Genomic DNA, 18,461 nt, shown 5'->3' with positions numbered 1-18,461 from the left:
GCTCTTTCAAGCTTTATAATGGCAGTGAATGGGTGTTATTTTTCAATAGTCCAATAAAGTGCATCCATCCATAATAAAGCGTGCCTCACACGGCTCCGGGGGTGAATAAAGGCCTCCAGTAGTGAATCCATGCATTTTTGTAAGAAAAAATATCCATATTTAAAACTATATAAAGAGAATTTCTAGCTTCCGGTAACTATCGTATACGCACGTTCACAATAGAACGCTGTTCCGGAGCCGTGTGAGGCACTGTTTATTATGATGGATGCACTTTATTGGACTATTGAAAAATAACCTACCTGCTCTCATGGCATAAACGTAACTGGGTGCACTTTTTAGCGAGATGCAAAATACGTATCAACTGCAGTTTCCAAAAGAAATGAACACTAGAGGCAGTAAAACTCCAATGCCTTTTATTCCCTTTCACACAAATTTACAGTTTTGATTAATAAAGCATAATTTTCACACAGTTACTTGAAGAATATGTCCTCTTTCATGGAGGATGGCACTCCACTCGTAGTCTTTGGTGATTTCAACATTCATCTAGACAAGCCAACTGATTTAATTTACACTGCAGATAACATTCTGGTACAACCACTACAGTACATATACAGTGCCCTCCATAAGTATAGGAACAGTAAAGACAAAATTGCTCTGTTGGCTGTGGAGTCAAGACATTTGCAAATATGATTAAAATATGAATATGAGACAAAACTACAGAATGTCCCATTTTATTATTAGCCGTTTCAACACCAAATAGAGTATGCATTTGATTTGATTGGATTAGCTAATTAAGGGACTTACATAATCATCCATCACTTCCCGTCCAATGAGAGTGCGCGCACAACGAGGCTAAAAATAACCTGCGCTTCTGACACCTTTCATCACACGTCTGTCAGAGAAACAAGTTCATGCTGTGACGAGATACAGGAGGAACTACAGTATGAGATTCATGAAGGAAAACACCTTTAAATGGAATTAAATATGTATTTGTTTCATAGCTGCCACTCAATAGATCAGTAATAAGTTGTTGTGCTCAATAATCTATGCTGTGCCAAACAGGAAGGAAACAGACGTTGTATAACAGTTTGTTCTTGCGTTTCTGGTTAAAGGTGTCAGGTTAGTGGATTCTGTGGATTCACAGGTGTGTTACGGGTCCAGGATCTGCTGTGATTTGACCTGAAGCAGCCAAACTCTCTGTGTGCCAAACATCTCTCCTTCTGAGAGCAAACGAACGTTTGTTGTGAATACACTGTTAGAAATAGAGCTTCATTTAGTCGCAGACGATCGATCGGCTGCTGTTGATTCTGAGTGTGTCTAAACACACGTGTGTTATAATTAAAGCTCGCTTCAGCTTCTCTCAGAGGTGCGATGAAAACACAAAGCATGCTGGGACGATGTCTCTAACAGCTCGATGCACTGCTGACGAGACACAAAACTGTAAAGGGTTTGTGTCGGCAAATACCATGATTTAAGGGTATTATTAAACAAAACTGCTGTACACTGAAACGATTTGCTGTAGGATTGGCAGTTTTCACTCAGAAATTACAAGCAAATTTCACTAATAATCATAAAGAAATGGCAAGTTACACTGAAAGAAGTAGAAAAGCTGAAATAGTATTATAAAACACTGCAGAATGTGACGTGTTCCTCTCTTTCCAAATAACATGATGTTAATTCACACATTTATACCGTTTACATTTCTTAAATTTTTTCTTCAATATTTAAATAATAAAAGAGAAAAGGCATTATTTGCCTAGATGATAAACAGATGTACGTCATACAAAAAAGACGTTGTATGAACATTGTTTCGATGTTTCTAAAATGTTAAAAAGTCTTGTGATTAGAACATTATTTAAAGTTTACAAAAATATTTCCTAAACCATTTTACTAGCTTTATTTTCACCCAATAGATAACATTATTTGAATGATTGTTTTTAATATTCTAAGAATGTTAAAATGTCCATTTTCTTGTCATAAATAGAATGTTATTTAAAGGTTACAAAGTTTCTTACAACATTCTACTCCTGTTTCTGAACCGTATTCTATAGAAGCACATTTCCGCCACTGAATAAAAATAAATAAAGGTAATTCTGACTTTTTTTCTCACACACTGCAAAAAATGCTTTTCTTATTTACATTTTTTGTCGTTTCCAGCCAATAAAAAAAAAAATATATATCAAAAAAATTCTTAAATCAAGAAGGATTTTCTAGACAAGTAAAAATTATTGTCTTGTTTTCAGAAAAAAACAAGTCTTGAAACAAGCAAAATAATCTGCCAGTGAGGTAAGCAAAATAATGTTATTTCAAACAGAAAACAAGATTATTTTGTTTAGCTCGTTTCAAGCAAAAACTCACTTAATTTTGACTAGTTTTTTCTGAAAACAAGACAATAATTTTTACTTGTCTAGAAAATCCTTCTTGATTTAAGAATTTTTAGATATATTGGCTGGAAACGACAAAAAATCTAAGTAAGAAAAGCATTTTTTGCAGTGTGTGAGAAAAAAAGTCAGAATTGTGAGACAAAAAGTCGCAATTACCTTTTTTATTTTTTATTCAGTGGCAGAAACGGGCCTCCACGGTATTCATTATTGATGAATAAGAGCAATTAAAAGCAGATTCATATTACACAGGCAAACATTAGAGCGATTGGCATTGATTAGTGTGTGTGAGGTGAAGAGCTAATGGTGGCACACTGAATCTCACAGAAATTGATTGAAACATCACACTGGAGCGAGAGACGCAGATGGAGGACAGAGATTGCTTTATTCTCCTCGTGTCTCCATGTGAGAGTTCAGAAACTTGACTGATTTTGATCAAGTAAGCATCAGAATATCTGCAGTAATATCTCCAGATGAACACTTACTGGACTGAAGCAGCTCAGCTTTACTTGATTCTCCATCAATCATTTTTAGTCTCAAATCTGATCATCAGGATCTTTTGAGCAGCGTTTTGTTTCCAGAAGCTTTACTTTCTCTGTTCCTCAGCGGAGGAATGATCTTCATCTCACATCTTCTGAGGAGCGTTTATTTCTTCTGCATTGCATTGCATTATATGTTTGCATCATTTCATCTTACTAAGATATTATTGGAGATATAGAGCGATGACTGATAAATCACTTTATGTAAGTATCTGCTATACTGTTATAAATATCTCATTGATTTGCTTTACAAATTTAGCCATTTTAAAAATTATTTGGCAACTTTTAGCAACATTTGATAAGTGACTTAAATATTAAAAAGGAACATTTACCATTTAAATTACACAAAAAGTGAAAACAGCTGCTATTTACAATTGTTTAATTTAATAATAATAAAATAATTTAGTAATTTAATAATTGTTTATTTATGATACACTTTGCTAGCAGCTTGTACTTACGATTGTTGATCAGTTGGTACACTGTACGAAAAATATCTAGAAAAATGGAAAATGTACACTGTAAAAAAAAAAATCAGTGAAATTTACGGTAAAAAACCGGCAGATGTGCTTGCCAGAATTTTACTGTAAAAAATACGGTAGCAAAGTTTTAGGCAGGGCTCTGAACCGGTTCAAGGAACGAAAACGAAAACCGGAAACAAATGAAATTTTGACTGGAACAGAACCGGAAACAGAAACGAAATCAAATTTTATAGCTCCGAACAGAATCGAAAATTTGAAATGGCCATTAACCGGTTAATAACGTTATTTTATATTGTAACGCTGACGAAAAAAAAACATCAAATTTTAAATGTAACGCAGGGAATTCTGGGAATTTACAGTTATTCACTGTAAATTATACGTTCTTTTTCACTTCCACAAACGGTATACTACCGTAAAATTACATGTAATTGCTTTTTTTTTTCTCCGTATATAGTAGGGGAACTTATCTTTAACCATTTAACAGGTTTTTACTGTAGCATTTTTACAGTCTTTTACCGTTAAATTCATTTACATTATCCATTATCCGTTGTAACCCGAAAACACAAAATACAATGCATAATTAAAAATGCAGGTAAAAAACCTGTGGAAAAATCAATACAGAAAATGCCTTCATATTAACATAATAGATTGTGCCCTATTTTACAGACTTTTCTTAGAGTGTACTAGTATACTAACTAACTACTAATACACTGCTTAAAACTATAACTGTTCAGAATGTGTAGTTTTACGAGTTTACTAGCTAATAAAAAAACTTAAATTGTAATCGTTTTTATGTAAAAAGTTTGTATAAATTTTTTTTATGTATTTAAAAATAGCTGTTTACATTTTAATATTATCATGCATTTATATTATTTCCCGAACAAATCTAAATTACAGTTTTGTGTCGTGATTACATAATGACATCATCGAGAAGTGACCTCACAATGTCATTTAGCAACTTTTAGCAGCAAATCAACCTTCCTTCCTTAATTAGCTGGCAATATTGACGAAAGCGCAGCTTTAGGTCCGTCAGATGCAGTCCTGTGATCTCTGACAGACGTAATGAAGACGAATGGCACGACGGAAATGAGCAGCGATGAAGGAACATGTGCCGACTGCCTCGTTTTGAACCAGACTAGATTCTTATTTTAATAATTCATCCCGTTGATGCGTGCGAGTTTATTAATGTTTGCAATAGTCCAAACTTTAACGGCGTGATCTCTTGTTCGGTGCATAAATTATGCAGATGTCCTGAGGGTTTGCAGTACAACACAAAGGCCTGAATTAAACATGAAGAGCTTTTAGAATAAAACACACAATTAGAAACGGCTCGTTCCTCTCTGACAGATTCTTAATGAGAAAATAGGTCTGCGTTTCTCCCCTCCGGCGTGCGAATTAAGGACTTTTATAAGGTCATTTGATCAGATTCCCAAGGTGATACTGTATGAAGACGCTTGAAAGCAATTACACGCCTTTTATGAGTATGAAATGAACATAAATATTAGTACGACCTCAGATTTAGTGTTTCATATATAATTCCTGTTGTAGTAACAGCTTGTGGAAAAACTACCTAAATATTTGGTAATAAATACCATTAATTACAACGTCAACGTGTCCGCTTATTTACATTTGTGTTATACAGAAAAGTAGAGATTAAGAATAAATAATAATAATAATGAATACAGAAACATCTGAAACGTTTGTAAGGCAGATTTCATGTTCATAAGCATAATTACACTCTAAACTCAAGATCATTTATTTTTTGAAACGTTTCTAATCTTGCTGTAATGTTAATGTTGTGAAATAAAAATGATAATAATTATTATGAAATAGTATTATTACTATAGTTATTGATTGATTGATTGATTGATTATTTATTGAATTTTTAAATATTCATTAATATATATATATATATATATATATATATAACTATAAGATCAGAACTAATAGTATATTTTATTTTTGAAAACTATTGTAAAATAAAATAATAATTATTAAATAGTATTATTACTATAGTTATTTATTTATTTATTATTTATAGATGTTTTAATATTTATTAAAATTATCATTCATCTTATAAGCTCATTACTCAAGATATTTTTTGAAAACTGTAGTAAAATTTCAAAAGTAATTTCACTGTTGTGAAATAAAATAATTATTATTAAATAGTGTTATTCACTGTAAAAAAAGAAAAGTTGAGCAAACTTAAAATTTTAAGGCAACCAGCTTCAGCAGATTTGTGAGTATCTCAACTTATTTTTGTAGGAGATTCTCAACTTTTTGTTGTATAAACTTAAAACAACATGTTGAGAAAACTCAAAAATCTGCTGAAGCTGGTTGCATTAAAATTTTAAGTTGGCTCAAATTTGTTGATATATTTATTATTATTTATTGATTTATTAGTAATGTATTGATTTGTATTAATTTAATACATTTAAATGTAATAATGTAATTAATTTACATAGAGAGAGAGTTTTTTTAAACTGTTGAAATAAAACTTGTATTATAAATTGCCATATCAATTTTAATTTTAATATTCAATATAATTGTTTTTGTGTGAGTGTGTGTGTGTGCGTGCGCGCGTGTGTGTGTGTGGGTGTGCGTGCGTGCGCGCGTGTGAGTGTGTGGGTGTGTGTGTGTGTGTGTGTGTGTGCGTGTGTGTGCGTGCGCGCGTGTGTGTGTGTGGGTGTGTGAGTGTGTGTGTGTGTGTGTGTGTGTCAGTCTCAGATGATCTAATACTCATTACTCAACCACAATCCTAATACCGATCAGAAAACAAACGGTCAGATCTCCAGCACCTCCGTAATGGAATATAGAAAGTGAATATCAGTTCATAACCCGTGTGTAAGCAATACGCCCCGCTGCCAGTAATTACCATCAGTGTGCGTGAGATTGTTTACATGACGCCTAACGAGGCTCAGCTCTGGAGTCAATGTGTTTCTGCGTGAGTCTAATGAGAAAACCTGGGATTTTTCCTGCAAATGAAGTTCACTCTGAATGAATCCAATGAAAGTGGATGGGTGCCACTGTGAAGACGTTCTCTGTGTCTGATGTTTGTGTGCAGGATGAGCATGAGGGATCTTCAGAGAGTTCTCACTCAGGTCCTGCTGCTGGTTCTCCTCCTGGCTCTCCTGGGATCTCCAGCACAATCCAGGGAACATCAGGGTGGGCTTCGTTCTCCTCGTCTCACACGCAGCAGTGATAATGTGCTGTTTTTTACATTTATTATTATAGTTTTTTATTGATATTTTCTAATTAATTATTTATAAAATGTATATAATGTGCATGTATATTTATAAATGTTATATAAAATATTTATAAATGTATACATTTTATAAATTAATATATTTTCAGTTTTTATTTCATTTTAATTTATTATTTTATATAAAAAAAAACAACATTATTTTATTCATTTTAAAATTTTTTGAAAGTGTTTATCGAACATCACCCATAGACTTCATTTCACTGCAAAACTGATGTTCTTCCTCAATATTTCTGTTTTGTTTTCCAGTATAAACATCTAAACGTTATTAAATCAAGATGCATTTACTGGAGAAGCAAAATGACTGAATATTTTCTGAAAAACGTATCAAAATTATGTGTAAAACTAGAACAAATATCTGTCATTGAGGTCAGAAAAATAATCTTGTTTTCTCTTTGAATGAAGTATTTTTCTGACCCCATTCTTTTTCTAAGCTTTAACTCACTTCAAGTCAATGCATCTTAATTTAAGGATGTTTAGATATCTGGAAAACAAGACACAGCTAGTGAGGAAGAGTGTGATTTATTCTCAGTGTATTTACAGATATGGTTTATCACCGTCCGTCTGATCACGTGATCAGAGCAGAGACGCTTAGAAACAGGGTTCAGCAGAGGAAATCCCATCAGTGCACTTCCTGTTTCCTGTTCGATCCCCCACCAATCCCAGCAGATCTCGCTAGTACAACGCATGCAGATGCAGTTTAATTAGAAAAGCTTGTCCGCTCTGAGTCCGCTATGCAAACTCTTAATTAGCTGTTTACTGCACACACACACATTTACACACACTAACACACACGCTTCTCACAGAAATGTCAGCAGCAATTAAAAGTGCTGAGCGCCGCAGCGTGTGAATAATTGAGCGGCTGGAAGGACAGCGAGCGAGACTCAGCGGCGCTCCTTCAGTCGGCTTCATCAATACAGCTTTAATACTGAAGTGTGTGTGTTTACAGAGTTTAGCTGAGCTCGTCACTCACTGTGTCTACTAATCAATCATCATCATGATGACCCACTGCTATTTTAGTATCTTTGACATTATCAGGTTTTTATTCAGTTTATTATGCTTTTTTATTTTATTATTTTCTATTTTATTTATTTTATAAATAAATATTTATCTATTTATTTTTAGTTTAAAAAAATAATTAACTTTTTTTTAAATGTCTATGATGATGATTGTGGTCCAGTGCTATTTTAGAATCATTGATATTATGTGGTTTTTATTCAGTTTATTTTTTTATTTTTTTTTATTTTATGTACTTGTTTGTTTGTTTGTTTTATTTCTCTTTTTGATGATGGTTGTGGTCCAGTGCTATTTTAGTATCATTTACATTGTGTGGTTTTTACTCAATTTATTTAGTTTTTAATTATATTCTCTTGTTTGTCTTTTTCTCTTTCTTTCTTTCTTTTTTTCTTTCTTTCTTTTCTTTTCTTTTTTCTTTTTTTTTTTTAGTTTAAAAAAAAATATATATTTTTTTTTTAATGTCTATTATGATGGTTGTGGTCCAGCATTATTTTAGTTTCACTGCGCTACTATTATTATATTCATTCATATCATATTTATTCATATTTTGAATTAGTTGAAATGATGAAGGTTGTGTTGTGTTGCAGTGCGGATGGGAACATGTGAGGTCGTGGCGTTACACCGATGCTGCAATAAGAACAAGATCGAGGAGCGTTCGCAGACCGTCAAGTGCTCGTGTTTCCCGGGACAAGTGGCAGGAACCACCAGAGCGGCTCCGTCCTGCGTAGACGGTACTAAAAACACACCGGACAGAGATATAGTCCTATAATCAGCACGAACGAATCCTCAGATCACGAGAACAACATGAACTGCGTATGAAATCCAGACTACGCTGTACAAAATGATTTTGAAGATTATTGGAGTGCATTTTACGAGAAAATACTATTTTAGTCTTTCTGCTTCAAGATTTCTCATTTAATTTAATGTATTCTCATTTCTTTGTAATCTATGAGTGAAAGTTGTTTCAAAGTAAATACTGCACCATTTTTTTTCAGTGTGGATTCTGTCACAGCGATTTTAAAATGCTTTTTAAATTCATTATTATAAAATATTTTAAATGCAGTATTATAACTATAATATATGAATGATAGTTATAAAGTAACTGCAACTACTTGTCAATGAAAATAGTTTGTATGTGTGATTGATTAGTTTGGCTCCTTTATTGAAATTTTTACTCAAGGTTATTATAGTTAGCTAAAACTAAAATTAAATTAAGTTAAGTTAAATTAAATAAAACAAAAAATAAATTTTTTGATCACATGACATTTTTTTTTATTTGAAATAAAATAAGCATTAATTAAAATTAATTAAAATGTATTAAAAAAATGTTCATTTAGTTTAAGCTGAAGTGCTAAAATAACTCAGTAATATTAGTTTATTATAGTTAGCTAAAACTAAACTAGAATAGAAATAAAATTAAATTAAAAATAAATAAATACAAATATTTTTGGTTATTTTTGTAAGCTGAAGTGCTAAAATAACTCAATATTAGTTTATAACAATAACATAAACTAATAAAAATGAATAAATTACTTAAAAAAAAAACTTCACAGTTAGATAATATAAAAATAAAATCTAATTAAAAATATATAATAGAATGATAATCAGTGTTACTCAAATAACACTGTTTTTACGTTTGGTTATGGATTCTCAACATGAGGAATAATTTGCTTTTCACTAAAATGCTGGAAATAAAATCGTTTTATTCAATTAATCAAGCAATTAATGCTGATATGAATTGATTATCCAGTGAACTGCTTCAGCGCTCGTTTGCTGGTCAGCGTCATTAGCGCCGTGTTTAATGTCTGTTCGTTAATGAAGAAGCTGATTAAACTCTGATCGCCTCTAATCGGTCCACCCGTAATACTTTGGCTGTGTGAAATGAATGTTAACGGATCTGTTCGGATGGGTTCGGGCCCCTGAGTGCCGTCTGACCTATTCTCTGACATTTAGTCGCTGACATTCTCTGCAAATGAAAGCGCGGCTCGGATGTCCTCCATCGGCAGGTCATCTCCAAAAAAACATCTCCACTTAACCTGCTAATGATTTTCTCCATCATCACGCCTCGTTCTGACGGGTTTAGCTCTCATAATGCATTCGACATCAACTCAAACCACCAGACTCTATCTGATCAGCAACTGATCATTAATGAGTGAATGTGAAAACATCTCAGAGTTTTGAATGCTACCATGTTATTACGACATTCACCCCTTTTTATAAATTATTTCAAATTTCAAATTTTTCATGAACCACACAAAAATCTGTGATGTTATATATATATTTTTGTGTGGTTCATGAAAAATTTGAAATAAAAGTTTAAAATCCAAAATATATGCATATATTTTGGATGCAATTAATAGATTGACAGCACTATATATATATATATATATATATACATGGTAATACATGGAAACATTTTCAAAATATATACTGTGTGTGTGTATTTATATAAACATAATAAATATACACAGTACACAAACATATATTATGTAAACAATAACTTTTATTTTGGATGTGATTAATCGCGATTAATCATTTGACAGCACTAATATATATATATATACAGTATGCATTGTATTACATTTAAATAAACATATAATCTGAGAATCAGTATTAACTCTGTTGGAATGAATGGAAAATAAAATCCTCTGAACCGCTCAAAATCAGCCCAAATTTATGAAACCTACATATTTATTTCCAACAAAACAACTTAAATATTACTCTGAAAAGCTTTCAATCAAAATAAATTCATTTTACTTGCATAAACTTTCAGTGATCCGTTTTTTATGCTTCATTAATAGGCGACATATTCATGATGTTCATCAACAAAATTCAGTTTGTGTGTGAGAAATGGGGAAAATCTGAAATATATTTCACAAAAAGTTTTGACACTAATATAACTTCATAGATCAACAGAAAGTATTTTTGACACTAATGGTGCTCCATACATACCCAGGTCAAAATAACCTGAACATTTTAAATGGTTAATATCTCTTCAAAAATAATTGGAAAAAAATCTGAAAAAAATAAATGTGTATTTTGAGACTCTTAAAGTGTTTGCATAGTTTTGTTCCCTTACTTAAACTTACTAAAATACATTTTTATGCATCTCTTTCAGGTCAAAACAGACTTGAATGTGTTGTGAGAGTAAAGCAATGATTTATCTTTATCTGTGTGTGTGTGTGTGTGTTCAGCCTCTATAGTCCAGCAGAAGTGGTGGTGTCAGATGCATCCGTGTCTGGATGGAGAGGACTGTAAAGTGCTGCCGGATCTCAAAGGATGGAGCTGCGCTACAGGGAATAAGATCAAGACCACAAAGGTATGAAGACCCTCAGAAAACACGGTACAAACATGGTACAATACCATGATCTCAAGCGCTTCCATGACTAACAAACCAGAGAGTTTTTCTGATTTGTGCATGATTTAAAGCACCATTAATAAACACATGATATGCAGTCTGGTCTTTAATAATGATAATGTTCTCAAAGCATTAGCACAAGAACATTATTCAAGAAATGTTTCAGTTGGATGCTCATCTAACATTTTTTAAATGTAACTAGTTTCAGAATGTTCCGAGAACATTCAAAAGTAACATTCTCATAATGTTTCAAATCAAATGGAATGTTCCTTTAACGTCCACATTTTAAAAAAAAACGGATGTTCAGAGAACATTCAGAAATAATGTTTTTATAATTTAATGGGAATGTTTCTTGAGATGCAAAATGACTTGACAAAATGACTTAAGGCTTGTTTTCTGAACAAAAAAAAAAAAAATTGAAAGTTTTGATTTGAAATACAAACAAATGTCTGTTAATGGGTTCTGAAAAATAAATGTAATTCAAAGGGAGAATAAGATTATTTTTAAGCAAACAAGACTTAATATCTGGTATATTAATGTATCTTGATTTAAAATATTTAGATATTTGTTCTGAAAAACAAGACAAAATTTTGTCAATTTTTGCAGAAATTATTACTGCAACTTGCATATAAATAGTGATAAAAAAAACAGAAAGCATGTCAAATGTTGTTATGTGCAACAAATATGTTTATGCAATGTGTTTATTAAATGGATAGTCTGAAAATGATCATCATCACCAAACCTGAATGAGTTTCTTTCTTCTGCTGAAGACAAAAGAAGATATTCTGAAGAATGACGGTAACTAAATAGTCGCTGATAGTAATACAATGGAAGTCAATGGGTACCGTCACCAGTTTGATTCCCAGCATTCTTCAAAATATGGTGTTTTGTTTCCAACAGAAGAATGAAACTCATACAGGTTTTGAGACGACGTGAAGCGGAGTTAAAGATGACGTAATGATGCTTTTTCTTAGTGATTTTGCTGTGCGGATCTCTGCTGATGAAGGTCATCCATCTGTCTCTGGGATCATTTGTTACCAGCAGATGAAGCTTTTAGCTCCATTAATGACTAGTGTGTCACCGCAACACCCTTGAACATCACCAGCGCTTTAATTAGAAGCTTTTAATAGAAACCCAATGCAAATGTCCTTCTGCTGCTGGTTATGACGACTGTATGACTCGAGCTCATTCAACTTCTATCAATTATTTAAACGGCTTCGCCAAACCTGTCTGGAGCCTAATTATTGATCCTCTCCTGATTGGCCGGCGTTGCGGTGATCTTCATCGATTCAAAATAAACCATATCAACCTCAAAACCCCTATATCTTTCTTTTCTGTATGAAACACTAAACTAATGCCGTTTCCTGCTTTCAATTCCCATGTTACGTGCGGCACAGATCTCCTCAGACCGGGATCAGCTCTGGTAACCGCTGGAAACCAGATACAGGTGAGCCGGCCTTCATCATCATCATCATCACAAACAGGGGTTTGAAGCTTCCAGAAAAGTTTTGTGTGTATTTCTTCTTGGAATCAGCAGTGCGTTTATCTTACTGACAGATTATATCACTGTCTTTATCACATGTAAAACTCAAATAGTCATTCTATTCACAAACAGCGTTTATCAAACATGACTCGAAGCAGGAGCTCTAAACTGTCTGGTTAGTGATTGATAGAGCTGTTCATTCATCTTATCAGATGGCGTCGTTATGATCTACTAACCAGCTAAACTAACCAAACCCTGCGCTCTCTGAGCTCTGATTAATGTGGGTTTGATCTTCTGTGCTTGAGCTCCACAATCTACAAGCACTGAATAAAAGTTAAGTTTTCACCCAATCAGCTACATTTAATCTGTATCTGAAACATGTACTGAACACACAGGGACTCCCAAGACAATAATCAATCAAATAAATATTTTAAATTACACTAAATAAAAAAATAAACACTTGCCTAAAAATGTAAATGTTAATGTTAATTAAATAAAAATGTACAAATAAAAATAATTGAAAAACAAAACAAGCACTTGCTAAAAATGTAAATATTAATTTAAAAAACTTTTAAAATTTTTTTTTTTTATTATTTTAAAAATTCATGTGATTATTAACCAACATCAGAGAACTGTGAATTTTCAAATGTGTTGTTAAATTATTAAAAAATAGTTGAACTATATTAATACTTATAGATGGTATTATGTTTTTACCTTTTTTTATAATTATTATTTTTTCCTTATTTTTTTTTTATTTTTTTTATTAGTCTTTTCCTCGTAAAATTATTCATTTATATTTATTTATTTATTTAGGATTTGTTTTGGATTTATTTGTTATTATTGTTTATGAGTTACTTTTGTAGTCTATTTGAAGTAAAATCCATGTCACAATATGATAAAGATTTGCTGTTAACAGATTGCATTTCTGGAAAGCACATTGTACATTTATCATGTTGATATTGAATAAACATGTCAAATAGTTGAACTAGTTATTTTGAGGGTTAAACTGTTGTTGTTGTTTTAACTGTTTCAGAGACGCTCATCTGTTGTGTCTCGGAGTCATTCAGAGATTCAGAGATGGGAGAATCCCAGGATCTCAGACTCTTGTGGCTCAGTGAACTCTCAGCGCTGGTTTATGACGTTCATTAATCAGCGGCTCAGACCTTCTCATTATTAACCATGATTGATCAGCATCCGGACCGATGAAGGTCACAGAGCTCCGCCAAAACATGAACTTCATCAGTATCCAGATGGATTATGGGGAGAAAACAGATGAACAGTTTGTTCCCACATTTCTTGAAGTTCTAATATGAATGTTCATATATCCTCATATTGAATGAGATCATATCAAAGAAGACTCCAGCAGGTTTTTCTGCTTTATCTGTGTGTAAATGATGCATAGGCTCATAATAAACCATGATCTTAATCTGGTGTGTCTCAGGGCTTCTTCTGTGTCCAGGTGTTTTCCAGGTGAGGTGGGCGGAGCTTCATGACCCTCAGGTGACCTTCGGTCATTCACACAACCAGAGCAAACTCATGTTCCCGCTGACGTTTGATGGAATCAGTGAATCACTCGAATGATTCATTTGGACAGTAACAAACTTTAATGAACCAGTAATGTTCATTTATACAATACTATTTATACATTGTTCATGGAACATTTTATTTCTGAAATGTTTTATTTGGACGTTCACCTGATGTTTTTAAATGTTACTACGCTTTAGAAAAATAACGTTCGTATAATATTTGCAAAATTATCAAATGGAATGCTTTGATGTGTGATCAGAGAATCAGTGAATCACTTTAATGATTCGTTTGGACAGAACAGATGTTCAGCGAACAGGGAATGTTCTCAGAGCGTTCTGACAAGTAACATTAATTCAGAGGTATCTGGTCTTTAATAATGTTCTCAAAACATTAGCTCAAAAACATTATTTATACATCGTTCACTGAACATTCTAAAACGTTTTAAATGTTACACTTGTTTCAGAACGTTCAGAGAACATTCAAAAGTAACGTTCTAATAAGGTTTCTAAATGATACAATGAAATGTTCCTTTAATATTCATATGACAGAGAAAACACATTCAGGAGTAACGTTTTGGTAACCTAATGAGAACGTATTTCTGTCAGCTGGCTGCTTATAGTCTCAGCGGTTCATTTCGGTCTTATACAGAAAAAAAACTCAGATCCTCTGGTTTATATCTGTTTTTTAACATATATCACATCCTGTCGTAACGTTTGCAAACTGAGATATTCGACAGATGTGAGAGACATGAGAGAATGTAAATGTTGCCAACTAATTTTTCAGGAGAAGTTGCTAAAGGAAGGTCAATTTGTTGCTAAAAGTGTCTAAATGACGTTGTGCGGTCACTTCACGATTACATAATCACGACACAAAATTGTGTCACTGCATCAAATCTCAACAAAAAGTATATTTTATATATGTTCATTTAGATTTGTTCGTAAAATAATATAAATGCATGATATAATATTAAAATGTAAACAGCTATTTTTAAATGCACTCAATTTTTGAAACATACATTTTTGAAGGATTACAATTGAAGTTTTTTATATTAGCTTGTAAAGCAGTAAAACTACACATTCTGAACAGTTATAGATTCAAGCAGTGTATTAGTAGTTGGTCAGTGGAGTAAGAAAAGGCACGATCTACTATGTTAATATGAAGGAATTTTCTGTATTGATTTTTCCAGTTTTTTCCCCTGCATTTTTAATAACGCATTGTATTTTGTGTTTTCGGGTTACAACGGATAACAGATAATGTCCTGAAGAAATTACTAGTATCTTTTCCATTTTTCTAGATATTTTTCGTACAGTGTACCAACTGATCAACAATCGTAAGTACAAGCTACTAACAAAGTGCATCATAAATTAACAATTATTAAATTACTACATTATATTATTATTATTATTATTATGATTATTATATTAAACAATTGTAAATAGCAGCTAATTGTAATTTAAATGGTTAATGTTCCTTTTTATCATTTGAGTCACTTATCAAAAGTTGCCAAATAAATTTGAAAAAATAGTAAAATTTGTTGCTAGGTGCTTTTGGAAGAAAACGTTGCTAGGGTAGTGTGAAAAGTTGCTAAATTTAGCAAGAAAATTGCTTTGTGGTCCAGGGTCACATATTTAGTTATGTATTTCATTATTTTATTTTAGACCGTATTAATCTATTTATTTGATTAATACGTTTTTTGTTACGATTATGTTATTTTGTATTGTTTTAGACCATTTATTTATTTTTAAAATGTATTTATTTAATTAAATTTTATTTTTATTTTATTATTTTTGTTATTATTTTTATTTTAGATCCTGTTGTGTTTATGTGAAAAATATTTGTTACAATTTTATTTTATTCATATTTTATACTTTTTTGTTATTTAATTTTGTTGTTTTATTTAATTCATTTTTATTATTATTATTTTATGTTGCTTACACTGAAATAAATGATACTAAATTTTTTTAAGGTAAGTGGTTGCAAACAATTAGTTTTAGCTACATTTTTTTTTTTTTAATGTTGGAAGTTAAATGTAATTTAAAATGTAAATTTCAGTGTAGTTAAAATAAATTGATTGCAACCACTTACCATAAAAAATTTTAGTAAATTCAATGAACAATTTTTTTCAGTGTAATATTTAGTTTTAGCTTCTATTATTTGTCCTTCTGTTATTAAAGGCACACGTCTGTCTCTGCTGCGATCTGCATGTTTAACGTGTTTTAATAACATGTGGTTAGTTCCTGTAATCAGGGTCCCAGAGGCATGCAGACGGATCACAGTGATGTTTAACAGCTGTTTAATTGACTGAACAAACACTGATCCGCTGCTGTTCAAACTAGTGTGACGCTTCAGGAGAGAACTGTGATAAACACCTGTTTAATGATGAACATGGACAGAGTTTCTTCAAACTGTGCAGCTGTCGTCTGCGCTTGTTGTTATATAGAGCGAGCGTTTCTGAAGCTCGGGTTTGTCTGAGGGTCTTTTGTTACAGTGTCAGATTCTCCTCACTGGATGATTATTATAATTGCTCACTATACAAAAGCATCAGGATTAGTCATGACATCTGTGATCATCTGAAGACCTCAAGATGGATTTACAGGGGTGCTTATATTTTACTGTGACTTGTAATGCATTCAACGTGTGTTTTATATGAAACAAAGCTTAATCATATAGAATGTCATGTTTGTGTATATAATGTCATTTGCTGTTGTCCTTTTAGGAGTTTGACAGCGTCCGCCTCCTGCTTCACTTTCATTATGTGTAAAAGAGCAGCGTGAACATTGTGCTGAACATCTCCGTTTGTGATCTCACACAGGTTTGTAATGACATGCGAGTGAGTAAATATGAAGTTTTGGGTGGTATTAAGATGATTTGGTCATTTTGTGTGACAAAAGAACAGAAAAGATCTGGCTGACCTCGTTCATTCACAGCCGTGAAGAGCAGAAGTTCTCGCTCTCGTGAGTCGATCTGGACGATGACGGTCAGAAACTGTAAACCAGGGCTGTGTTAAATCTGTGATTATTTGACATTTACTATAGAAGCTGAAGTTGCAGTTTGAGCAGATTCACACACGTCCTAAACCCCAGCTAACACAAATATATTCTAAGAACATATTTATGAAATCACTATTTCTGAATGTTCTCTGAAAGTTCAAAACGTCCAGTTTTTTAAATGCTGTAGAAACGTTTTATCATGTTTCTTGTTCCATTTTATCATTTTGCAAACATTGTTACTTTCAAATGTTCTGAAACAAGCAGTTACATTTAAAAAACGTAAGGTTCTTAAAGTTATGAACAAACATTCTTCCAGTAACATTGATAGAACATTCATTCAAAGTTATCTTGGGCCATAAAATTGTAAAATTGTAGTCCTAAGTGTGTCAAAATTCTAAGAATGACATCATTTTACTCTCATTCCTAGACTTAAGAATAAGAGTGATTCATAAAGGTTCCTTAGTGTTAAGACTAGGTCTCAGCTCCTAAATTATTTAAGAGCGCTGGAGAGGTCTCCTAACCTCGATGGCAGCAAAGCGGAGGAGACACACTTTCCAGCGAACATATGACATAATGGAGTTATATTATAATATGGAGTTGATGAAACGATACAAACTTGAGTTATTCGAGATCAAAAAGTCTTTTTTTTTTTATAACTGACAAAGAAATTTAATAACCTCTTCCACTCAAAAAGTCAATGCTCTAACTGCAGAAATGACAGTAATTACATTTTTTTTGGCTGGAAAATTGGAAAAATGCAACAATGCACCGGTGATGGCACTGTAAGCAGGGTCTTACTAACCCCACCAAACACAACAGTGGCCAAAAGTGATGTGTGGATTTTTTATATGACTCTACATTTCATTTAAACCATCAAAATACAAAGAAACAAAAAAAACACTGACCAGTGTTGCCAGCTGCTTTCGATTGAAAGTAGCTAAACCTGGTGACTTTATGATGCTAGATGAACTTATAAAGGTGAGTTCACTGATCTACAGTATATTTATATTTATTTAGATCACTGAACTCGTCTTTATGACGTCATGGGGAGAGTCTCCGAATATAGATGAGGTTTGTCCAAGAAACTGATTTTGTTGCTAGGCTTTTGAAAAAAAGTCTCTAAGGGGGTGAGGAAAATCACTAAATCTAGCAACACTGGCATTAACTACAACATAAGTTATTAATATTTCATATATATGCATATAAACAGCCTTTTAATTAACAGAGTAGAATAATCATGGCTGATAGTAAGACATGCAAGGGTAAAAAAAGAAAAGAAACAAAAATGGACGAAAGAACAGCTGTTACTTCTTGCCCAACTTCTTTATGAAAACAAGGATATAATCAAAGGAAAATCTGGAGTTGGGATAACCTCCAAAACCAAAAGCGATACCTTTTTTAAAGCTCATTATCGTCAAACGTTTA

At 32.5% G+C, this 18,461-nt stretch overlaps 1 protein-coding gene across 1 annotated transcript in view; it reads left to right on the top strand.

The window, feature by feature from the left end:
- LOC306861085 (chemokine-like protein TAFA-2) overlaps positions 1 to 13,943 on the top strand; it is a 17,011-nt gene extending 3,068 nt beyond the window's left edge. The window contains exons 2-6 of the mRNA XM_079403162.1: positions 6,464 to 6,564; positions 8,266 to 8,409; positions 10,873 to 10,997; positions 12,434 to 12,483; positions 13,553 to 13,943. Of these exons, the coding sequence (XP_079259288.1) occupies positions 6,465 to 6,564; positions 8,266 to 8,409; positions 10,873 to 10,997; positions 12,434 to 12,463 (399 nt within the window). The 5' untranslated portion in view covers position 6,464 and the 3' untranslated portion in view covers positions 12,464 to 12,483; positions 13,553 to 13,943. The remainder of the gene's footprint in view (positions 1 to 6,463; positions 6,565 to 8,265; positions 8,410 to 10,872; positions 10,998 to 12,433; positions 12,484 to 13,552) is intronic.
- Positions 13,944 to 18,461: the final 4,518 nt, after the last annotated feature.

Source organism: Barbus barbus, assembly GCF_936440315.1.
Source record: "Barbus barbus genome assembly, chromosome: 42".
In the NCBI taxonomy this organism is placed as follows: domain Eukaryota; kingdom Metazoa; phylum Chordata; class Actinopteri; order Cypriniformes; family Cyprinidae; genus Barbus; species Barbus barbus.
Note: the sequence above shows the minus strand (reverse complement) of the source record. Positions and strands in the feature narration are given on the sequence as shown.